The 25,003-nt window shown below is 43.4% G+C and overlaps 1 protein-coding gene across 4 annotated transcripts in view; it reads left to right on the top strand.

The window, feature by feature from the left end:
• Window positions 1-9,006: 9,006 nt before the first annotated feature.
• The window catches only part of ITGB1 (integrin subunit beta 1), a 44,172-nt gene continuing 28,175 nt past the window's right edge, over window positions 9,007-25,003 (top strand). For 2 of the 4 annotated variants that reach the window (XM_072033772.1, XM_027450535.3), the window contains exon 1: window positions 9,007-9,149. In XM_072033772.1, the coding sequence (XP_071889873.1) occupies window positions 9,141-9,149 (9 nt within the window). In that variant the 5' untranslated portion in view covers window positions 9,007-9,140. Of the gene's footprint in view, window positions 9,150-10,637; window positions 10,783-25,003 lie in introns of those variants that run through there. The other 2 variants (XM_072033775.1, XM_072033773.1) reach the window with 1 other exon arrangement.

The following is a 25,003-nucleotide window of genomic DNA, read 5'->3' as shown; positions in this document are numbered from 1 at the left end:
AAGAAGTCTCTGAAATATGGAAGGAGCATTTGGTGGGAAGGCATTCTCTACTATTGGCTGGCAGTGAAATCAGCAGAATAAAGAAAATGCCAGCATACTTAACATATCTGTACCCTTATTTTTAGCCCAAACAGTGGACTGAAATCAAGGCATAAAATGAAAGGCAAACCACGTTCTCTCATGCAAAACAATTTTAAACTCTTTGCACACTGCTCCTTCTGCCCAGCAGCTCTCAGCCTATGCAAAGAAGCCCTGTGGCACTTCGGACTGGGTAAACACGGTGCTCACAGCTGTTTGCGTCCCTCCCGCTCACACTATGCCTAACATCCTGGCTGGTAGAAGTTATATTTGCACTTAAACACGATAAGACTGATTTATATTAGAGGAATGCTTCTGATCAATCATTCTTGCTGAGTAGCCAGTGACTAAGTGGAAACGCTTCACAGGGTGCGCTGCCGAGTAAGGACTGAGTAAGAAGTTTATAAAACACTGGGACTTGGCCAGCAGGCTCTAATCTACTTAGCTGATAGCATGCAACTTCCTGTCACGGCTAAAATTGGACATCCACGCGTTTCTTCCAGTATTTGGAAGAGCCCAAGTAATCATGATTATGGAACATAAAAGGTAGGGCTCTTTGTGCTTGGCTTTGCCAAGGAAAAGTCCGCTGCCAAGTACAAGCCAAATGCTACAGTCAGCAGAGAGATACGAGACCTTTGAGGCCTTTATCTTCAGGCGGCATGAATCACTCTGTCCACTGACTTAAGGTATCAGCCTAGAAACTAATTAGCTGTCTCTGGATGAGGCAAAACCCACCAAAAGTTTCGTGCTGTCTGCATGTAGGATGGATCACAGGCCGATGGTCTTTGTCAGCCTGTCAATAGCTATGGGTCCAGTGGGGCCATGAAACCGGCGGGGGCAACAATCTGCACCCTGGCCTTTGCCAAGTTTACAATCCAGCGGCCTCTGAGCAGCTGATCTGCTGCTGAAGGCTCCTTGCAGAATAATTTTATAAGGCACAAATAAATATTTACAGCAATAAAGCATTGCTCCTCTGATATTTGAAAAGTAATAAAATCAAGAATTTAATTTTAAATAAAGTTTAGACTTTTAGGATGTTTTCAGGAAGGAAAAGTGCAAAAGGAGGGTTTTAGACCAAAAAAAAAAAAAAAAAAGTTAAAACTGTGTTGTTTTTTAAAAGACTTGTGTTGCCAGTAATGGCAGAAAATGTTAAATTATTAAAAATGGATATGTTTCAAAGCTAATTTAGTATTTACTATTAATCATGTTTTTAAGCTTACAGTGTTGGCTCTGCTTAGACAATAAAATGACAGGCCAATTTTTATTTGGGGTTCATGTTAGCTCAGTGCACTGGCATCTGAGAGGATAGCATCTTGAACTGAATATCATCTTTTCATTTTAGAGCTTTTTACAATGTTAGCATTGCAGTAATTTATTTTAAAGTTCTAGGGAATTTATTAATGCCAGCCTCAGCTATGTTTCTGTAAACCAGCAAAATTAATGTATAAACATTATTTCCTCATGAGCGGAGTGGAGGGGCAGACGCTGAGCTCTGCTCTCTGGGGACAGCGACAGGACTCAAGGGAATGGCATGGACCTGGGACAGGGGAGGGTCAGGCTGGGTGTTAGGGAAAGGTTCTGCACCCAGAGGGTGGTTGGGCAATGGGACGGGCTCCCCAGGGAAGTGGTCACAGCACTGGGCCTTCTGGAGTTCAAGAAGTATTTGGACAATGCTCTCAGACACATGGCTTAGTTTTTGGGTGGTCCTGCATGGAGCCAGGAGTTGGACTTGATGATCCTTGTGGGTCCCTTCCAACTCGGGATATTATGGTTCTACAATTCTGTGATTATATGATTCCATTACTACTTTCAGTCAAGGCCAAATTTCTGTTTATAGCTTGCCTTTTTCTGTTATACAGCTTTTTTTATATTTACACATCTAAGAAAACCATCTTCCTGAATGTGTATGTTTTTCTTTGGAAAGAATAAAGGGACCCACCATTTCCAATAGCGTAAAATTAATATTAAAAAAAAAAAAAAAAAAAAAAAAAAAAAGGTAAAATAATTCCTGCAATCTCTCATACTTGGGGCAAAGTTTTGATGTTCAGCACTCATCTGGCCTATGAGCCATCAGAGGTATCCTTTGCATCCCTGATGGCAATTTAGTAAATTGGGCTGCTTTATGAGAGTGGACTATCTCAGTTCACATATATTTGATAGAAACTTATTAGCCTTTGACATTTTACAAAGTTTTGGAAGAATATTCAGACAAAGCAGATGAAGCAATCTAGAGGCTCACAGAAGAAAACAGGAAGAAGGAAAGACAAGGATGGGATAAGATGGAAGATGGATCATATAGGGAACAAGTTTTTGTTTGATGTTGTTACTACCAGAGCAAAAAGACCTAAAATTCACATTTACTGGTTTGAAGACAGTTTAATTTTAGCTAAACCTCAGCTACAGCAGAAAGGCAATGCCACATATTAAAGTATGTGGTTACAGAAAATACCACAGATTCTGAGTAAGCTGTGAGGCAAAGGGCTGAAAGCCAAATGACTTTCTACCACCTGAGCAGTGTGACATCCAGCACGGCCTACAACTGCATTACCCTTGTAGCATTTCTTACTGTTTGCTTTTTGTTTTTGTTTGTTGTGGTTCTTTGTTGCTTTTTTTTTAACAAGAACTAGACTGATGAGTTCACCTCCTCATGGTGTTCCACCTATTTCTTTTTAAGCTGTTCTAAGAATTACTTGTGATTTTTTTCCATTATATTCACTGACAATTGTTTTTGCACTTGCATGCCTTGCTGGTTCATTATACCCAGGAGAAATCAGAATGGAGGTTTGTGTTTGTAGCAATTATAATATCAACTCTGGCCAGAATACCCTACCACAAAGAATATCAGCAAATATCAGGGCTTCTTACTGTAGTTTCACACCTAACATTTAATTAATGAGGTATTTAAGAGCCTGCGCGAACAGACTAAGAAACTGATTTTTTTTCTTGATGAGTCCAGTGAGGTAGACAATTTACTGTTGCAAAATACTGTAACTGCTGGCAGAGTCAAAGAGAAACTTGGTGGATAGCACAAAGTCAGAACTGCTTTGTATTAGCCTCTGCACAGATGACAAGATAGTGGGATAAATCAATACTCGGGCAAAACTGCTATTAACATCCAGACGTAACCTCTTAAGAACAAGAAAATTTATGACACTTGTGCTAGAAGGAGAACAATATATGGAGATCATTGAGAGTTTGCGAGTGAGAATTTTTGGCTGTGAATCACTGGCATCTTAGACCAAACATTATTACTGCCAAAGTATTTTAGATATGAGTATAGGAAATAGAAAAATGAGTAGAAGAAATGATTTGAAGAAACAGTCAGGAGAATAAGGCTGAGTGTGTAGGAATGAGGAGGATAAATTGGGGATTTCAGAAGAATCTCAGTATAGGACTCTTTCTTCTACTTGACGGAAACAATATCAGAAAAATAATATTATGTTCTGGTCTTTTTTTGCCATTGTTTTCTCCTAGAACAGCTGATCATCTTATACAATAGTGATTCCATTTGCCCACATCTTCTTTCCCAGAGGCGGCATTTCTATTTATTTACTTCAGACTATTCTTCCTGTTTCTTGCTTTCTAGTCTTGCTTGCTTACAATCTTGTTTTCCGTACAGCTCCTCTTTCTCCTTGAACGCCAATGAATATAAAATTTGTCCTTACTCCTGCTCTTATGCCACAAACATTCACTGGTAGTAGGTTGTTGCCCTCTCCTCCTTTTTCTGTAGCAGATGATATCAAAGTCCTCCTCTCTCATTCCTGTACCTCCCCTGCTCTACAAAAGTAATAACAACTGCATTGAATTTAAAATGTTGGAGCGTGTCCCTCATGGCAAACCTGAGAAAGAAAAATTATACAAAGGAAAACTCTCACAACCCTCCTTGCATGCTTTTTTTTTGGGAGCAGTGGAATTCAGTTTTTCCCCTAACATGCATGAGCTGCTTCTCCAAGCAGTGGGAATCCCCTGAGAAAGAGGGAACGGAATCTGCAGGCATGTGGCCTCAGAGCCCCGTCCTCCCTCATCACAGAATAAAAGCAGCACATGGTAAGAATTAACTAACTGCTGAAACTCAGAAGGTTATTGTGCATTCAGAATTATCATCCTTTGGGGATATTTCTAATCTCCCATAGGCGTTTTTTCTTGGCTAATTAAACACTAGAAGATCTTCAAGCCTGAAGTTTTAAAATCAATTTCTCTACCAAACTTGCTTGATTTCAAACAAAATGCTGAGCTGGTGCAGAAACTCTGCCCTGTGTTATCATAAGCCTTTCCTTGGAACACAAATCTAAATGACTTTATTCTCTTTGTTTAAATCCTACTCACTTCCTTATGTTGGAACACGGTAGGAGCCTGTACTTCATGCCTAGGCATGGAAAAGGATTTCTACCTTGTTTATGAGAGACAAAACATTTTAAAGAATTTATACATAAAATAAATTGTCTTTGTAATGATAGAGACTCAGAAAGCAGCTGAGGAAGAAATATATCCATGTGGCCAACAAGGAATGCGTATACTATTGATAGCAGGGAAAACAGGACTGCAACAGAAATAGCTTAGCTGATTCAAAAATATGCACAAAAGGATGAGGGAGGAGTTTTGTGGGTGAAGTAAAGGCAGAAGAAGAGCCAGAGGAAGTCAGACAGACTGACGGGGCACAGCACAGCTATAACCCAAGCTGCCCTTCAGCCCCAGCAGCCCGCTGCATGCCTGTGCAATGGATGCCCTCTTGTCCTCCTGCTGCCTGGCAGCCAGAGCCACAAGGTGTTCTTAAACACTGCTGAGCTGAAGGAAAGGCTTGTTGGACTCTGACCTTTTTAGCCTCACGTTAGACACAGGACTGATTAAACAAAATAGAGAGCTAAGCGTTGATCATAAACCAGGCATTAATGTATCAAGCTTACTGCAGCTAAGTGCTGAACGTGACCAGGAGGCAGATCCAGAAACAGATCTGGAACCTGATCCAGCAGGGCATTCAGCGTCCTGCAAGTGGACAGTCGTGGAGAGCAAGTCTTTGCCGCCAGACTATGATCTGCTGCAATCTTCCAGCTCGCCGTCCCTGTGACTCACGTCACTCCAGCCTTTGTGTAGGGCAGGAGAAACTCACCCCAATGTAAATGTACCACTCTGTATAATGAGCACATTGTACGTGGCCGATAAGCTGCCAGGTCAGCTCGCTGTCTGCATCTGTGAAAAAAAGAGACAGAGGCTGACACGAGAATTAATGACCACAACCACTTAGCACCATCGCTTCCTGCACCAAGCGAGCCCATCTTTTAATACTGCGTGCTATCGGTCTTGTGGCCGTGTCTAACATCTCCTTCATTCTCCCTCTCAAAAGGCACAGCTCCATGCTGAGCAGATTCCAGCAGGGCCCCTTGCTCGCCATGCACCTCCACAACCATGCAGAGGTTGCTGCAGTTCCTTAGCAGGGGCCATGGATGCTGCTCTGCTCCCAGGCCAGGGCAGGGAAGGCTGGTGCTCACAGAGGTGGCAACATCCCAGGAGGTCTGCCTTGGTTTTATGGCATGGTGTGGTGGTGATGGTGGTGGTGTTTGTTTTTTTTTTTTTAGTTTGAAAAGAAAAAAAAAGTCCTAGTAGGTTAGAAGCATTCTGAACAGGAAGGGGGAAAAAAGAAAAGAAGGGGGGGAAAAAGAGAAAGAAAGTACTCCACTCTCAGTAACACATGTTGGGAAAGAGCAGTACAGATAACACTCAATGAGGCTGAGACAGGCTGAGTTATCTCATGTGGTGTGAAGAAGTGAAGGGGAAAAGACTTGTGTTAGGAAGTGGTGAGATTATGAGCGAGGTGGGAAGGAGCAATGCTCTGGGGAGAGCTTGCCTAATTGTGGGCATGTGGGGACCAACATGCAAAATGCAGCACTCCTCGCTGTGGCCCCAGTTGCAAAGCATCTCCCTTTAAACCCTTTGCTGAGCTTCAGGAGCAGAGGCAGCGAGGTGGAGAACAGCCATGACATCCCCCCAGCAGCATGGGCTTGGGCACCCACCAGAGCTCAGTGGGTGCCAACAACCTGCAGCCACTGGGGAACTGCAGCCAAGAACCCCACCCCAAAATGTATATATTGGTACCTATGGATAAAATGATACTCTGACAACTGGCCAGAGATTCTCAGGCTGCGACCTGGTGCTCCACCAACCACTCGCTACTTTTCCATGATAAGTGGCTCTCTTTTGCCAATGGCTCAGATTAAAAGATAGCTAGACAGAATTAAAACATATTCTTTAATGGACTTTTATAGCAAAACTCTAGTAGGTATAAAAGATAACTCCATGTAATTAAATCAGCTGTACTCACTAAGTAATATATTTTTCCAAATATACTGTAACCATTTTGATAGCAATAACTAAAATGCTAAAATATTTTTCTACTTATGACTTTTTCAATAATATGATATGCAAACAATCATAAAAACAAGAGGTATTTACAAACTATTTTGCTATTTCTGTCGGTATGTCTGCAGACATCACTTTGCCAGCTCCCCTGAGACAGTCTATTTTACAGCACAGAAATTTATGTCTTACATTGTTCACAGAAAATGCATGTAGATTACACAGAAAATGAAAGGCACCATTACCAAGTGACAGTGCTTATGGTTTCCTAAATATAATCCAAGTATAAAATATACATGAAGAAATCAGGGAAAAATAATAATATTATTTTAATATAATTATGCTGAATAAATAAAACTAAGTTAAGCTAACCGAAGTAATATAATTCTGATATTTTCCAATTATTGTATTGGTTTGACACATGCACGTACATGGAGAAGGAAGAGTGAAAAACCTACATCCGAGTCCAGTAACAAAGAACCACAATGTTTCAAAATTACAGAATAAGCAATAGCTAACGGAAAGCAAATCCAGCAATATCAAAAAAATCGGTGTACATACTGAGTGAATACACACAATTTCATACTCCTTTGCTTGGTGTCACATTTGCTCACCTATTTTCTGTAAGATGCAAGGCTGTGGATTCCCAGAAATGATACCCACGCCTAACAGCAAACAAACACTTCCCTGCTGCCTGCTCAGACCATGGAAACCTGCCTTTGCTTGATCGCCTTCATGCAAAAATGTTCACTCACTCTCACAGATGTTGTGTATACCACAATATGGAGATGCTACATTAAACATTTTGACATCATCTGCAGTTGCGTCTGCTGGCTCAGATACCTCCAGCATTTTCTCTGACATCTTTAGTACTTCGGAAGTGTTGGAAAATAACAAATGGCATTCGTGCACATCTGCACTCTCCAAAAGGAGTCCAGAAAGCGGCCAAATAATTCAGCGATTCTTTTCAGCCATTTGGGAGGCTTTTCCTGCCAGCTTCCTATCACACAGTCAGCCACTGGCAACTTGACGCGCAGATGTCTGCACTGGGAGCTGTGGTAGCGTTGGAAGCACCAGTTTGCTAACAGTTTATTGACTCCTCAGCCCCAGCAAGCCACAGCCATGACAATGGGGGCCACATTTGCCACTGCTTGTTTGCAGTACACCATACTGCACGTCCACTTGCGATTTGCATATTCTGGCAAAGCATTAATTTATTTTTTTTTCTTACAGTAAGGCTAGATACCTTTCCTAAAGACATTTTTCTCCCTCAGTACCTAAATGCCTTGTGGCAGATTGCTATCCATCCTGCATTTGCTTTTGTTTTGTGTGATATGCCGTTTTGGAAGTTTGTTTTTATGGCAGCTTGTTTCCCTGTTCCTGGCAGCATTAATAATGCATGCTAAGTTAACTGCTGCACCATATGGTTCCTGGCTTCTTTATCTCTCATCGTGCGAGTTATTTCTTTGCCACTTTGGTTGTTCGGTGTTTGCTTGTGATGAAGTTGCTTGGAAAGCAACCGACAATTTCATTTTCTAAACACGGTGTAAAGTTGTAGGATTGCAGCTGAACCAGCATGAAAAGCTTGTTGCTGCATCAAGAGACTCCATCCTCAACAACTGCACAAAGGGAAGACGCATCCGGACCACACGTGCCTGAGTAAGGCAGAAAGAGTTTCTTTTTTTATTTTTAAGCGCTGTTAGTGAGAAACTGGAGGAAAAGGGATAAAAACGATTATCAGTCTTGAGTTATCCTTCCCAAAGAAGCACCGGCACAAGCTCCAGCGCCAGCAGGTCGGTCCCAAAGCACAGGGCGCCCTGTGGCACTTTACCTCCCCGCAGAGCTCCCAGTGCCACTTTTCCCTTCTCCATTAGCGGCTCCCCACGTCGGAGGGCACTGGGAGAGGAGCAGCAGGCTCCTTCCCCGGGGCTGGGGACCCCGCTGGGCTCTGCCCCGGGGCTCAGCACACGGACCCCGCCCGCTCCCTGCCGCTCCCTCACACCCGGGGCCGGGAAGCGCGGGGGCCCTGCGTGCTCCCAGCCCCGACGGCGGGCGTGCAGCTGATGAAACGCCACCAAATAAGGCGATGGCGGCCGCCTCCGGGGGAGCTGGGGGACAGCGGGGACACCGGCGATCCCCGAGAGCCCGTCCCGAGCCAGGCGGGGCTGCTGAGGGGGCGCAGCCAGCGCCAGGCGGGGCGGCCAAGCCGTGCTGCTCGGCGGCCAGGGCGAGCCCTCCCGCCCCGCTGCTCGCCTTCCAGCCCCCATTCTCGCCTTCCAGCCCCCCTGCTCGCCCTTCTCGCCCTCCTTCCCTCCCCAAGCCGCAGCCCGGAGCGCCTCCTCCGCGCCCCCGCCCGGGGCTTGACGGCAGCGGGGAGGAATGTGTTTCCGGGGCGGGGAGAGGGCGGCCGAGCGCGGACCTTCCCCTCCCTCCCCTTCCCTCCCTCTCTCCCTCCTCTCCCTTCCCCCGCCGCCCCGTGCGCCGGGCACCCCCCCCGACAGCCCGGAGGAGCGGAGGGCAGCCGGACAGGACAGGACGGGAGAGGAGAGGACAGGACAGGAGGGACGAGGAGGGAGGCAGGCAGGGCGCCCCGCCGTGCACAGCCCAGCCCAGCCCAGCCCAGCCCGCTCCCGGGACGCCGGGGCGCGGGGGGAGCCGCAGGCGGGCGGCTCGGAGCGCGCCCCCTGGCAGGAGCCAGCAGCGCCGCGGCCATGGCCGAGGTAGCGGGGGGACGGGGGTGGGACGGGAGCCCCCCGGGAGGAGGTTGGAGCCCCCCCCGGGAAATGGCTCGGAGCCTCCCGGGCGGGGATGGGAGGCGGGGAGCCCCCGGGAAGGGGTCCGGGAGGGCTCCGCTGGCGGCGGGCGGAGAGCGCGGCTCCTCCCCGGCCGGGAGCCGCCTGGCCCCGGGAGCGGGGCGGGAAGGTGCCGGGCCCGGGCTGCGGCTCCTTCCTGTGGCGGCGGGACGGCGGCCTCGGGCCTCCCCGCCCGCTGGCCCCTTTGTCCGCCCGGCCCCGGGAGGGATGCGGGGAGCTCGCTTCGGTGGCCGTCCCCCCCACCTACCCCCGGTGTCCGTGAAGTTGGAGGCGCCCCCCAAACACCCACACACCGAGGGGTGTCCGCCCTGCGGGGCTGCCTGCATGGCGGAGGGGAAGGGGCGAGTGACAGGAGTGAGGCAGGGCAGGAATTTGGGCGGCTATCTCGAGGTTTTGGGCCTGTTGGGTTGTTTGAATGGCTGCGGGGGCACAAGGCAGCGCTCGGGCTGCCTTCAGCTCGGTGCCTGTTCTGCTGGCGCTGAGCCTTCGCTCTGTACGAGCTTGTTTTGGGGTGGGGGGCTTTTATGCGATCCCTTTCACGTGGTGGTTTCTGAAATGCCCTAAAACAATGCGAGCGGCGCGTTTTGTCCAGTACCGCCGCCTTCGTGTACCAGATGGCTGGGAGGAAGCATAAAGGGTGAAGGGATCGGAAATTCTTCCCTGACTCACTGTTAGGTCGCCTTTAGCACCAATGTCAGATGTCTTCGTCTTATGGAATAAACGTCTGCCCGCCTGTTAGACTCATCAGGTGGTCTTCGTGACTGTGTTTCTTTATCAAAAAAAGTTGGACAGGAGTTCTTCATTTCTGCTGGGTTTCTCCTTTGTATAGTACAACGGTGCATTCATGCCAACACATGTGCGCATACTTGTCGGGTGAAAAATGCTGATTTTCTGGTGGATTTACCAGCTTGGTGCTGCAGTCCTGTGCATGCCAACGCACACAAACCTTTAGGAGGAGGGCTCGTTGCCATTCAGATCAGTCAAGCCTCTCGTGGCGGGCGCTGAGCGTGTGCTCAGGTGTTGAAATGGAGTGGGGCTTCGCGTGTGTGGAGACGGCTTTAGATAATCTGAGCTCCTGGCACATTCACTAGGTGATGGTGGCGGGGTGAGAAGAACCAGTTTCCTACTGTGAAATGAGATGACTTGGTAGTAACTTTTTTTTTTTTTTTCCTTTTAAAGAAGCGTTGTGCGACTAGAAGGACTTAAATTTGACAAATTAAGCAAGACTCTAAAAGTAGCGAAGACATTCATTGTCTGCGTCCACCCCCATGATGAAACTGATGATTCATTGTCCTGTCACCAAAAAAAAAATTATTTGCCTCTGGCAAATGATTAAGTAGCATTTTGCAAGCCTGCCTAAGGCTATATTTTTAAGGGTTGCAAAAACAGTGAGCCATTGGCAATAGGTAGGCAAGACAAGGCAAGTTCATGATGAGAACACCTTCAACTTTTGTCCTTTTCAAAGATGTTTCATGAAGTGGAAGGTGCAAACTCAACAGGCTTGGAGGATGGTACCTTACCGTAGTCAAAGTTGGAGCTGGTAAGTGCTGTGCCTCTTTGCCAGCCGTGTGATAAATAACCAGTCTTACTTCAAAAATGAAGCGTCAGCAGTTACAAGTCTGGTGTCCTTTTTGTGCAGCCAGGGAGACCATTTGGCTCTGGACACGCGTTTGTCCCATCTGCATAATGGTCCTAGTTGTGTCCGCCCTCACGAGGGACAGATTCAGAGGGCTGCAAGTTTTCTCTGGAATATTCATGAGCTTCTGATGTGAGTGCAGAATTGCAGTGTTTTGTCTTGTTGAGTTTAAGTGACTCAAGTGGTTAATCTTCTGCCACTTCCTTTGGGAAGTGATTCCCACAGCTGAATGCAAACTGTCCGGAAACTTTTCCTGCTGTTCTTTCTTCCTGATTCATGTTCTCATCCCTCTGCTCTTAGCCGTGCTCCCCGTACTTCTCTCGGGGCAGATCTGCTGTCATGCAGTTTTAAAAAGAGCACGTTTGCTACAGCTCAGGAAGTAGTAACTTGGGCAGCAGCAGGGCCAGCTCAGAGGGTGACACAGCCACGGGGCTGACGCATGCTGTTGCCCCGAATATAGTTCTCTTTCTGCCTTTGGTATGAGCACTTCAGCTTGCCCATAAGCAGTTGTCATGCCCACCTTCCACCGCTCTTGATTTAGACGATGGGTGTGATGCACACGTGCCCCTTGGTGAAGCCCGAGGCCCAGCCTGTTACGGACTGCATGGCCCTTTGTGGCAGCGCGGCCTTCAGAAACCGTCCTGATGGTGGCTGCTGCATGACTGCTGTTAAGGACCGATGAAGTACCTGCTATGCAGTGGGACCTTTTTTGTAAGCTATCAGAGGCTGTGCTTTTGGAACAGGCTCCCCCAGATGTTGCTCATTCTCCTCTAGCAGCAGACATGGAGGTGGGCACCTGCAGAAATAAATGCAGACCCATGCGTGATGCCTGGCACAGCCTCAGAGCATGTCACCACTGCAGGTAGGGTGCAGATGCCTTCTGTTCCCTGCTAGCTGACAGAAAATGTTGCCCCAAGTGTGTGGTCTCATGAGTGTTTGTTTTTTGGGGGGGGAAAGAACAGAGCCAGAATGGACATTTCCTGGCAGTTGATGGGCCCTACCTCCCCATCCCTGCCACCTTTCCAAATACTTTTTGTGCATCTTCCATATGAGAGCTGCTGTTGCAAGCAGTCAGACCTTGCAAAAATGCAATTAAAACAGGCATTTTATTTGTTTATTTATTTTTTAATCAATGTTAATTAAGTATGTCAAGTTAACTGGCTTTAAGATTCATTGTGCCTTCTCAGATGACACTTGGAAGGACATTAGTTAGACCTGGAAGAGGAATCCAGGCTTGGCAGCAGCGGAGCCTGTTCTGCTGTTATTTTCTTTTCTGGAATTTCAAGTGATGTATGTATTTGTTTATTTTATAGGTTGACTGTTCTCCTTGGCAAACTTTTATTTTTAGAAACTGCGGTGAGCCCTCTGAGAGGGAACCCTTGTTGGAATGTCTTTTTTCTTTTTTAAGCTTCTCAGAATCCACTGGTAGAGGTCATAAAGCAATTACATAAATTAAATAATTCTTTAAAATGCAATTAAGGCGACTTGTAGTTAGATTTTTTTTTTATTGTCATTTTAAAAGTACTTACCAGTTTGTGTGCTATTTCCCTATGACTAAATTTTTATGCCATCTACCACGTTCTGTGTCCGCAAAGAAATTTGCCTGTCTCTCAGCAGCAGAAAGCTCAGAATTAGCTCTGTACTTTCCTGCCTCTCATATCCCATCTCGTATATTGCTAATTATGCACTTGCCTCTACTCTGCCTTGCTTTGAAGACACTTCATAACAGTAGTGTGCTTGTTAAGAGCTTTCGTGTATATATGCATTGGGATTTTTTACACGATGATGTGCATCTTAAGGCTTTACAAGAAAATGAATCTTTAGCCTAGCAGAGGCTTAGCTGGTATTTCTGAAGAGGATCTTGATTATTTTTCAAGCGGGGGGCGTCAGAGAATCACAAATTTGAAGAGGACTGCAGATGAACACGTTCTGCAGCGTGATCTCCTGGTCAGATGTTGGCAGTATCATGCCCAGATTTAAGGCTCCTTTTGTGACAAAACGTCAAAATTAGTTGGTTTGTTCTACTATTAATTGATGTTGTCACTTACTGGCCAATATAATCTTTTTTTTTTTCCGTGTAGTTCTTGCTGTGTTGCTCTGTTTTGTTATATATTGTGTTGTAAACCTTCTGAATAAAGGCTGATGTTACTTGCTGTGCAGTAACCACAGCTGACCACACTATTGACCAGTGTCTGTGCGTTGTCATAGTTATGGACATCCTGAGGTAGCCTACAGAGTCTTTTTCATGTTTACCCAGAAATGGAAAAACAAATTCAACTTTTTTTTTGTTGTTGTTGTTCTTCCCCAATTTGTTCTCGATGGGCATGGCCTGGTAACCTAAACTTGAAATTTTAAGTCAGGGTAGATTTCCAATAAGACCTTTCTCTAAATTTACTTCTTTCCCCCCATGTGGATGAGTAGTGTAAGTACCAGAGAAAGTATATACAACTTAATTGTGAGAAAACAACATGTGCTTTGGCTGTATGAGCTTCTAGTCTGATGTAAAACATATATCGGCTTGCTTAATAGATTATTTTGGAAATGTCATGCAGAGAAAATGAAAATTCTGACTTCTGTGAATAGAAATAAGACAACAGGCATCTCACTGGCATCACTAAGTAGTACAGCTGTGTTTTTCAGTATTGAGGGTGTACTCTGTAGAAGAATGTTGTTACTTAACATACTCTATTTTTGTAATAACCACCTTTTACTTTTCTATTCTTAAACCAATTAGAGTGATTCTGTGGGCTTCCTAGGGTATTTAATTGTCCCATTAACAATTTGAAGATGTTTGAAATCTGCAGAGATGGTGAAGTCAGTAATTTAGTACAAAATTTGCGCATAACCAAACAAATGCACAAAAGCAGCTTGGCGAGACTATAATATCAATATTTACTTTGGGGAAAGGTGATGGGATTCCTACCCAACCTATAATCCTCTTTGGGATGTCACTGAATAAAAGCTATTTTGTGTATTAGAAGGATCTTTTTGTCTATATCTTTCTCAATTTCTCTTTACAGTCAGCTGCAAAAAGGGTTATGAAATATGTTTTCTGTCTTAAAAGCCCTTTCATGTGCTTTTTCTTTTCCAGCAGCAGCAGTGAAATATCATTAGTATTCTTGTGGTTTTTATTAGAGGGGAGAGTTTTGAGTAACAAAATTGAGCCTGGAATCTTAACTTTGTTATTGCCAGGAGGAGCTAAGAAGATTTTGGTGTTTTCTCACCATCGTTTTCATTCTTTTCACTTTCTGAGAGAAAAACATCATGTGTCTCTGTTAAATTAATGCAGTTCTCAAGTTCTGCCAACAAACCATTAGTTTCCTGTCTATAGATATTTTCCCTAAACCTCTCATATGTGAGACCACATTTAATTGCAGGTTCTTTTTAAAATGCTCAAATGCTTATAAGCTGTAACAAGTTCGATATAGTATTTTCCCCTTAAAAAAAAAATCAAAATAATATTTGCATTTTATGATTTATGCAGTTTATGAATTTATTATTTGTGTTTTTTACAAGATTGCTTGTGTTCAACTTAGTCCTAGCTTTGAGTTCACTTAGTTTTAACTTCTGCTGTCAACAGTTTCTAGTGTATGAGCAGGAAGGAGAGCCATCATTTATATGGACTCATATTAAAGTGTAGACTTCTGTGTAGTATCCATGCTATGTACAAGTAGTCATGTAATTAGTTTACTGTTATGACTATTAACAAATAATTTTCTTTTTACGTGTAGAACTGTACAGGTAATGGCACTTTTGATGTGGAAGCTGAACTGAAAAAGTGAAAGTATCTTCTTTTCTCGTTCACTTGCGGTAAAATGAAAAACAGTAATTATATATATTGGGCTAAACTGAAACACTGAAATCACCCTCATGCGAAAATGACTGATTTGTGGTTATTTAAAAGAGAAAAAAAATAATTGGATTAGATCAATTTAGAAAGAGTCAGCATTTCATTTAGGAAATGGTGATTCTTGTAAGTCAAAGGCAGTATCTTGGCTATTACGTGTATTAATCCCCAAAATCGTGTTTTTGAAAAAGAAACCTGCTGCTGAGCTTGCTGGTTTGGTACAACCTTGACCTTGAAGCAAGTGTGGAGATAAGGACGTGGGGCTGTTCATTTTTGTAAAGGGAAAAAATAATAAATAAGGAGAATCAGTCATTGCACGGTTTGTTAATTTTCGTTGAAGGAGCTGCAGTTGATGCATCTTACCAGGGTGCAGCGGGCTGGCTGCGGGGGAAGCCCTTCGGTTTGGTGCCTTTGTACGGGGCAGTGTGCCATGGCCTTAGCCTGTCCCAACCTGGGGTCCCGTGCCATTCTGTCCCGGTGAGCTGTGCAGTACCGTGAGTATCATGAGCCTAGCAGGAGCTGCAGGACATCACTTGGAGGGCCTGGTGTTGGGGCATTTTGGCCAGCATCCTCTGCAGCTTCAGTTGCCCAAGTATTAAACCGGGCAACACCCACGCTCTGCCGAGCACCTCAGCTATCTGCTTTTACTGATCTTAGATTCAGGCTTTTGTGTGAAGATGAGAACAGGTGAAAGGAAGGACTGTTTTTGAAGTGAAGATAAATACAAACGACTGCAATTTTTTTGATGTTAAATATAAAGCACTCTCCAAAGGATCAAGAGGTGACGCATCTCAGTAGTTGGTTGTGATTAAAATTGCATTAAATTCTCCATCAGGATGAGTTTGTGTGTTATTAAAGCATCTTTAATAGTGGAGTAACGGAAAATTTTGCACTCGTCCTGTGAAACGTACCTTCTTCTGATGATAAAAAGAAGAAATGAAGTAATTTTATTAGCATGATACACAAGATCAACCAGTGTAAGTAAGGTTGATTATTTGCTGCCTTTGAAACAGTGTGTTCAGGCCGTTTTTTCTCTTTTTGGACTGAAATTGTGTTTTAGTGTGTTAAAATCAGTTTTGATGGGCATAGGAGAAAGTCAGAAATTACAGTCTATGAAGTTTCTTTTGTGTTTTTGCAAGCTTGTATTTAGTATATGTTAATGTGCCCAATTTCTGGCGTTAGCTGAAGATTGTCCAGATATTGAGAGTAGTACTGTGGTTGATTTCTGTAAAATACAAGTCTTGGCCATTTTTGAAATGTAGGCCTTATGGTTTTGCCTCAGAATAGATGCAAATCTATCCTTAATTGTGCATGAATGTAGCCTATGTCATTTTGCAAAATATCTCTAAGTGTAAAGTTTTAGGAGGTAACATTTTTTCTTTGCTTTTCCTGTGCAGTTCAAAAATGGGGCATTCCTTATCTGTTTTGTTTTTCTCATTTCTATGCAAATAAGAATCTGTGAGAAACAAATGTTCAAGAATGTCAGTGTTTAGATTTTCTTGGGTGTGGACTTGGGTGTTTAAAAAAAAAAGGAAACAGCAAATTTCCTTTTTTGGAAGAACATACTATACATATCAGCTATAGGTTGTTTAAACTGCATCATAAAATTGAAAAAACAGCGATAAACATTATTTTTTCCTCTGTGCTACCTCCCTCCACTGCAGATGTTGCTTGAATTTTCAAAGGCCAGATCAAAATGTTACGTAGCCACCTTGCTGACATCAGCAGTTTCAGCAAAGAACTCGGCTTTAGCATTAAAAAGTAACTAACTGTAAAATTGCTGCCAGCACTTCTTTCGCTGCCAGCTGACCAATTTGGAGGGTGTTTAGATAGTATTAAAAAAGCTTGCATAGATACTGGCTCTTTTTGGTGCATAATTTTCAATGCAGTTTCACTTTCTGAATGAATTAATGTCTGTGTTTAATATTATTAATGTTTGCTTGTAGCTGCCAGCAGTTTTAATACTGTCTTTCTGCAGAGTTTAATGAAAAAAAGGAACTTGCTCATTAAGGAGAACTCAAAACTATGAAAACCACTTGTGTTCTGCAAATTGACCTGAATTTTGTGTTTCATAAAGTGTCCCAGTAGCCCTTGGACCATACGTTCCAGAGAAAATGCATTTCATTTTCATAGGAACATGGTCTTGCAGCAATTTATGCCAAAGTAGGTCATAACTGTTGCAGTCTGATTCTCCCTGCTGCCTGTAGCTTGCAGTCTTCATCCTCCTTGCACCAGCAGTGGAAGGCACGAGGCAGTACGGTTAGTCACTGAAGAAGCTGATCTGGTCGAAAAATATCATGACAAAAAAATAACTTTCAATTTTTTCAGCTGCTTTGAGTGGGTGGCCGTGTGCATTACTAGTAACACTCATTAGGGTAAGGGGAGGAATGGTAAAATGTGTGGCTTGTGATCAGAGGAGTGTGGAACTGCAATAATCCAGAATTAAATTGGTACAAACTGTTGTGGAGCCTTACGGCATCTGCTCGTGCATGTGTTGGTGCTCTTCTGACTTGAGTAATCCATGTTACCTTGCTAGGTCAGGTGAGAAGTAACTCAGCGTTTCAGTTAGGTGGATTGTCTACAGTAAATATGAGTTATAGACAAAGGGTGCAAAGTCAGAAATTAGGGTCTGAAGAAGTACAGGTGTTGCCATTCAGTAGCAACAAACTGGCAGATCTGCTCAGATGCTTTGAGAAACCTCATTTTTTATCATCTTTTGCAGGACCCTTACGAGTACCTTGTGATCTCCGAGCTTAAAATCCTGCTCCAGAAAGCAGCAAAAGCGTATTAATAGGCAGGTTGTTCAGGCAAGGACGGCTTTTTATAAAGCATCTTGTGATGGATCTCTCGTAAAACTTACTCATATTGAGATTGCAGTTGTTTTTTTTTATTGTCAGATGGGTGAGCTTTTTGCCAAGTGTTCAAACTCCCATATTAAAATTTGGGAGAAGTCCACTATTCCACTGCATGCTTACGCCTAGCCAGTTGTCACTGCCATTGTATTAATCATCATCATTAGTCGTTTTGTTTATAGGGCTGTATGCGTGTGTGTGTATATATTTTTAATGTGTATGTATGTAAAAATAAGTACAGGTCTATGAAGCTGTATGTAGTGGGATGACCATTTTTTAATTTTTATTATTAACTCTGTATATCCATTTTCTTGGCCGTTTACCTGATGTTCAAAGTATGCTGAGAGTTGCTTCAGTGCAAGTCTCACTCTAAACTGTGTTAGATAAGGCACCTTTTTACAACTCACAATTAAATATTTAGATGCTAGATGTTAATGTTATGCCACGTTCTTGTCATTAGAATCCTGAAATAAAAAAACAGAGTGGTTTGCTCTGCAGTAGTCTTATTTTTCTTATTTATTTTTTTTATTTTTTTGTCAAAATAAATTAAAAACCAATTGAAAAAAAAATAATATATATATATATATATATATAACTCAGAACAGCTCTGCAGACTGTCTCGCTGTTACGGAGCAGTACCCGAGGAGAGCAGGGCAGGGAGGCAGGTGGGCCCGCCTTGGTTTAGCAGCACCCAAGGAGCGCAGCGCAGTTACCAAGGTCAGTCATTCCGGCAGCCAGCTGTGACCTTGCAGAAGTTGCTTTTTCAGTACTCATCTGGCCCTTTGGAGGCCTGGTTCAATTCATTGAAGCTTACAGAAAATTGGCCTGGATGTGGAAGGGGATGAACAAGGTGTGCCCCACCAGCCCTGCAGGCCGAGGTGGCAGCTGAGGGCAGGGGGCGGTTGCAAGATGGGCAGTGCAGAAGTGGATTTTTTGGAGGTGGGGATGCTGTAGCACTACGGTTTCTTGTAGCAGCAGTTGGCTTTCGTCTTGGTTTTAGTCGCCGAAACTGTACCAGAGTGTTCACGATGGTTACTGGTGGGTAACTCTGCCATGTAAAAACGGAGTTTCCGTTAAGTTTGCACTTTGTGGTATGCCAGTTTGTGATTTCCTGTAGTACCTGCCGTGACAGCGAGTGGGACGTTTTCAAGCATTTTTCTCTTAAAGAAATAGACGTGCAGCACTGCATTAACTGACTTTCTTTTTGCCTAAGAACGTCCATACCTCTCCTCTGCTTCCCCTTTAAAACAAAGCCTCGGATTAAAGTAAGTTTGGCCAGACGTTACGGCAGTCGTGGAATATTACTAAGGCAGTACGGCCTCAGAAGCATCAATTACGGCCAGCTGTGTTAAGGAGCTATATTTATATGTTTAACTAAACTTTTCTTTTCCCCTTGTGTGGATAAATGCGAGGTTTGAGTTGCACAAAATTAAATAGCCTCTTTATGGGAGTAGTAAGTGGTGCAGAGTGTATGGGAATTTAATACTACCACAAGGAACAGACGCCCATGTTTTCAGCTAGAATGCCTTAAATCATTAGGTAGCATTCCTAATTGTAATCTGAGATGGAAATGCTAAATTTAGCCAACATGCTGTGTACTAGTAAGACCTTTGTGAACAAGCTGGATGCTAAATTCATCTCCCCCCATGCAAAAGCGCCACATTTAAGCAAGAGGGGAAATTAAATTATCATGGCAGAAATCACTGGTGGCTTGCAAAGCATTTGAAAAGTGATGCAACAACAGATGCTTTGCTTTGTTTTAATCGCGATTGTGTAAAGAGGTGCTTGTAATAATGAAAAACTTAAGTTTTTACAATGGAAAAACTAGCTACTGATAACAGTGAGAATTGGTACAGCGTGGAGTCTTGGAGATGGTGTGCTTGGAGTCATTAAGGCTGTGGTGGACTTAAACTGTCAGAAAAGTCTTGGGAACAGATCAGGAAACATTTTTGGCAATGAAGATTTTGAGGTAAAGAAAATCAACATTTGGGGAAAAAAGTGAGGTGTTTCAGTTCTTAACACTTAACCCATCCCCATATATTTATCCTTAAAGAGGAAGCTTTCAAAGTATACTTGTGAAGAAGCTGTTGATAGAGAAACTATTAGTTTCAACCACAGTATCTACACAGGATCTTGCTGTTAGCACCTCTGGAAGGCTAACCAGCTTTCTTTGTTATGTGCTTGCACACTACCATAAGCAGGAGCATGAATAGGTTTTAGTATTTTCTCCTTGACTGAAGTTCAAGCAACTTCGTAATGTCATTATAGGAATTGCAGCTTTCTGCAGACGGTATGCAACAACATGGGATTTGTTAGAGAAAAAGAAATGTGGGGGGGTATTCTGCTTTTTTATTTGGTATTTTATCAAACACAGTGGTTTGAGAGGTGTGCAACAGCAAGATGAAAGTACAAACTGGCTTTTCAGGAAAAAAAAGGTGCACATCGTAGTTGAAGCTAGAAATAAGCTATAGGTATTAAACAGTTAAAGCATATTGCTGGTGTTTTAATTCGATGTAGCTGCAGGCCTCTGCCTTCTCTGCTTCAGAATATGAGGAGCTGCGTTTCTCTCCTAATTTAATGGTGAACATTGAGCACAATGTACCTGTTAGTTCATGTCATTTCCAAAATACAGCTGTGAGTTTATTCTATAAACTGTACTCTGAGGATAAATTCCTTTTTTAATTTTGAAGTAAATCTATATGGAAAAAAAAAAAAATATTCCCATGAGACAGAGCATCTCAGTTGGCTCTCAAGCTGTTAGCTATATGTGGTGATCTTGGATGGCTTGTTTTTGTGAGCTGTGTCCATGTACTACTTGCCTTGGAAGCATCGATACGCTTTCCAAAGCAACTCCTGAACCGTGGAACCTTGCCTCTCGAGTATGTTTCAACAGTTACAGAAAACCTTATACAAATAAGCTCTGTGTGCATATGAGGACCAAGCTGGGGACAGATGTCCAATACAGCGGATGACTGTTCTTGTTCAATAAATAATTACTAGTAGTGTGGTAGTGCAGAGGACATCTAGTCATGAATCAATGCCATGCACAGGAGGCTTCTGCATACCCATACTATTTGAGAAGCCATCCCCGCTTTGGAAGCAGTGCTGACTACCCGACGTCAGCCTGCCCGTACCGCAGCGCTCTCCAGAAGGCGTTAACATCGAAGGCAAGAGACTGAGGTTGCTCGTGCGGCTTGCTGATTCAACAGGTGAAAAGGCTTTGTCAGCGGGAGCATCTTCGTGGTGTCCCTGAGCTCCCTTTTTTCCTCACCCTGATACTTTCGGTCCCTGTCACCGGCATGAAATCTGGATTTATGTAACTATTTACTTTGTCTTTTTGGAACATCTTTCTATCTGAGTAGGCTTTAGACATGGTAAGAGTAATCTTCACAATTTACTAGAGCGCTTCACAGCTTGGTTTTGTTTGTGATCAATGTTTTTTAGGTTTGAAGCTGGTTGCAGGAGTTTGTTAGTCATTAAGTGAAATCATCGAGGGATTTTCCTACTGAAAACTTGTACTGAAATGCAGTCCAATGAAGCAAAACATAGTATGTAACAGAGCCTGCCTAAATAGGATTGCTGTGCTCCATAGGATTCTAAATTCAGTAGGTCTCTCCTTGCCTTAAGGTGTTAAAGGATAAATGTTAACCTTACCTTCCTTTACTCCATAGTTCCTCCGTAGACCATATGGTTCCGAGCAGTCAGGTCCACAGTTAATGATTTTTGCTTGGTGTCCACTAAGTCAGAGTAGTCGTGCGTGATACAGGACAGGTGCAGTTCAGGCTCTCTTCTGCATCTGGTTGTGAACATATGTTCATTTCCCTCTACAGATTATGTTATTCAGGGAAAAAAAAAGGACAGCTAATACTCCAAACGATGATCTCCAAGTCTCTTTGCTTTTATCCATTAGCAATATAGTTACAGTGAATAGGATCTGGAACCCCACTTTCATCTTTTCTTCTACCTCCTGCCATCCAAGTGCTTCAGCACTTAAACAACAGTCAAAACCTTGTCAGCTTCTTTTCTGTCTTGGTGCCTTTTGTTTTTGGCTGCACAGCAACGTTGTTATTATAAGAATAATGATGAATGCTCTTACCAGAATATCCACAGCATTCCCTGGAAATGTGAATTCAAACCCTTTGAGGCTGAGGAGGGTCTGGAGCCCAGTTATCTCACGTCTTGGGTATGTGCTATAAAATATCTGGGAACCATTAGCACCCTTTTGTCATACTGTACCACCAGATCTGCCGTGTCCTCATAGTTTTCTGTTTCTTGAGGTGGAAAGGTGGCACACAGAAGGAAACTTTAACATTTGCATTTGTTCTGAAACAGGTACCTCCTTTTTCTGCTAACAGAGGAAACTTACGTGTTCTATCAAGAAAAATCTCCATCTCTACCCGCCTCCGTGCAGCCAGGCACCTAACTGGGGCAGATTTTGTTTCCACTCAGTGATTCAAATCAAGACCAAAATGTAATCTTCAGAAAAGATACTTAATTGCTTCCTTCCACTATTTAAAGCTATCACTAGGTTGAGGGCTTCCTTGAAATCCGGGAACAAATAACAATAAATACCATATATAAAAGGAATAATATGATCAAACTCTGTGAGTGCTTATTAAATTAGCTATTCTGTTTTAAAACAGCTGTGTTTTCTATAAACTAACAAAGAGAAATCCCTTCCTCTAGGGACACAAGCAGACATGAGAACACATTTGGACCTCTGTTCATAAGCTGTGGTCGCAGCCTGCTGGTACATGCATGTGAACAGTTGCATGAATTGAGCTGAACAGCAGCATGGCACAAGTGCACATGCTGGGTTTTCAGTTGTGATTTCAGAGCCACAAATATATTTTAGAACCTAACACCTGTGGATTTCCTGTTGACTCCCATGCTTTTTAGTAAATCTTAAGCCACTTTTCTGCTTAAACTAACTAACTGGGTAGTTACGTGATACAAGACATTACTGAGCCTCTCAGCAAACCAGTTGTGTTATATATTTGTCCTCCTTCCTAAACACAGGAGGTGGACACAGATTCCCTTGCAGAGGCTGCAGAATTACGGTTCGTTTCCCGGTGATTCTCAATTCAGAAATGTGCATTTTTGCCTTTTTCTGGACTCCCAGCTCTGCAGAGAAATTTTCTGAACCAAACCATGACATACACTAGTTGTGTCAGATAACTTCAGATAACCGTACTAGAGGATTTGGGCTCCCTAACCTGAGCAGGAAACTAGTTTCCTATAGATTCCCTTTGTAATTGAAATATAAGTCCTATCTTGTGCATCGTATATTACTTTAACATATGATGCCCCAGTAGAGCAGAGTGGTTGTGGAAATGCTTGTCACAAGTATTTGTTGAACATGCTTGTTTTATTCCATCAACTTAGAGATAATAACAAAGAGAAATGAAGGCCAGTGTGAAATGCTGCCGGTTGGTTTATCCTGTGGCTTCACAGTAGCTGAAGACGTTATGTCTTAACTTAAAGCTTTTTCAGGACACAGTTTGAGTAAGCAGTCTTGATGTGATGAATTTTTGTGCAAAAGCTGTTTCAGTACTAAAGAATTTCTTATTTTGCACATTAATCTGGGTTAATGTCCCATTCTTTCCATATTACTGCGGTGATCTGTTAAGGTCTGTTAAGCTCTCCGGGAGGGAAGGAACATCTTGCTCTTGCTGAACCATGCACTAAGCTGGTGCAAACAGGCTTAGGTCTGTGTGAATTGTAATACTGCAAAGTCCCACTCTTGAGCCTGCATTTCCAGTGTCATTCTCAACCATTTCCACTATGTTCCCAACCCACGAACCCCCAGCTCGCTGATCTCTGTCGCTTCAGGGTCAGCAGCTGGGCCTGCCTGTGAAAGCGTGTCCTCAGGGCACTGAGCAAAAAGCCAGGTCTGCAGCTGGGAAGCAAGCAGTTTTGCAGGGTGAGTGAAGGTTTGGGTTCTTTAACATGTCTTGCTTATTTTTTCAGCTCTCAGTGCATACCCCAAATCTCCACTGCCATGTGGAATGATGCTCCAGGTATATTTTTGATGTGGTGGTCCCAGGTTTTGCAGTGCAAGCAGTGTATTCCAGCTAGAATTCAGTGTCACAGCAACATTCTTGTTGATTAAATAAGATAGCTGCTAAGGTATCAAGTAAGGAATTACCTATTTTAGTTTTGTTGGAAAATCTACCCCACACCTTTGATTCAAAATACCAAGATTAACTCTATGGCGTGAAACATTTTCATTTTTGCACCTGTGCTTTTTTAACCAATAAACTAAAGAGAGAGAGCAGGAAGACACTGGTTTAACACCATCTTTTTACAGTGATTTGCTGAATAGCAGTGAACTGTTGTACAAGCAGAAGGGATAGTGCGTACAGTTGTTGCATATCTGGGCAAGTTCGGCTTTGCAGTGAACATCAGTTGCAGTTGTGGCCATCAGGAGTGCTGACAGTAGTGTGGGTTGCTGTTGTTAGTATCTGTCCCATGTCACCAGGTTTGTTTTTTTTTCCAGTTAAGGAAAATTGCCATGTCCTTTTTATCTTCCATCTTTTACAGAAGTGTGAATGGGATACATCTTGCCAGTCTCTAAAATTCACACTGAAAAGTCAGGCCTTTAGGTAAAGCCGGTAAACTTTCTGGAGTGAATGAAGAAAACTTTTTTAGCACGGTATCCATCGAGTACTGAATCAGACGTCTCCAGAGAGTATTTAATTCTGCTTATTTTAGAAACATGTCTCTTCCTGCTCCTTTTATAAACAGAGCCTTGGCGACTGGGGGTCGGGGCTGACCGTGTGACTACTCCAGCCCAGCATACAGCCACAGGCTGTGCGGGGCAGATGCATCCTTTGTTCTTCTCCCAATTCTCTTTTCCTCCATCCCCATCTGGTTTTTCTCACCACCTCTGCCATACCAGGATGAGCGTTTTTGTACCCAGTGGCTGAAAACAGGTACTTTCTTTGCTGGCTTAGTGCAACCGCCAGATCATTTCACTGCTCTAGCTCTTGGTGGTGGTTTTATTAATGGTGACAGGTCAGAAAGGAAAGTAGTAAGAATTACCAACAAGGAGGAGTAGGATGGAACAGCTCTCTTTAGTAACTTTCCATTCTAGGTCAAAGTGGCTGTTGTAAACATCATCTCAGTTTTAGAAGGGATTAACTCCGTACAGCATTTCTCAATCAAGCTTTAAACCCGTGAAAACACGGCTGATTTATAGAGGTGTCAGTCTGCAGGAAGCACAAATGCTAGTCCAAAAGTGTGAGCTGCTTATTCATTTCTAGTTTTATAAGCTTAGTTAGAGTGGTCTGTGGGGATGTGGGTAAGCAGGCTCTGTGGTTATTGCCTCAAAAAGGTGGCTTCTGCACAACAACTCAATTCTTGCTGGGTGTCTGACCTGTGCATACTTCCCCTTCGTTCTGAAGCATGGATATGCATTTGCGTA

The sequence above is a fragment of the Anas platyrhynchos genome, chromosome 2 (genome assembly GCF_047663525.1).
Source record: "Anas platyrhynchos isolate ZD024472 breed Pekin duck chromosome 2, IASCAAS_PekinDuck_T2T, whole genome shotgun sequence".
In the NCBI taxonomy this organism is placed as follows: domain Eukaryota; kingdom Metazoa; phylum Chordata; class Aves; order Anseriformes; family Anatidae; genus Anas; species Anas platyrhynchos.
This window is presented reverse-complemented; position numbering and strand designations above follow the sequence as displayed.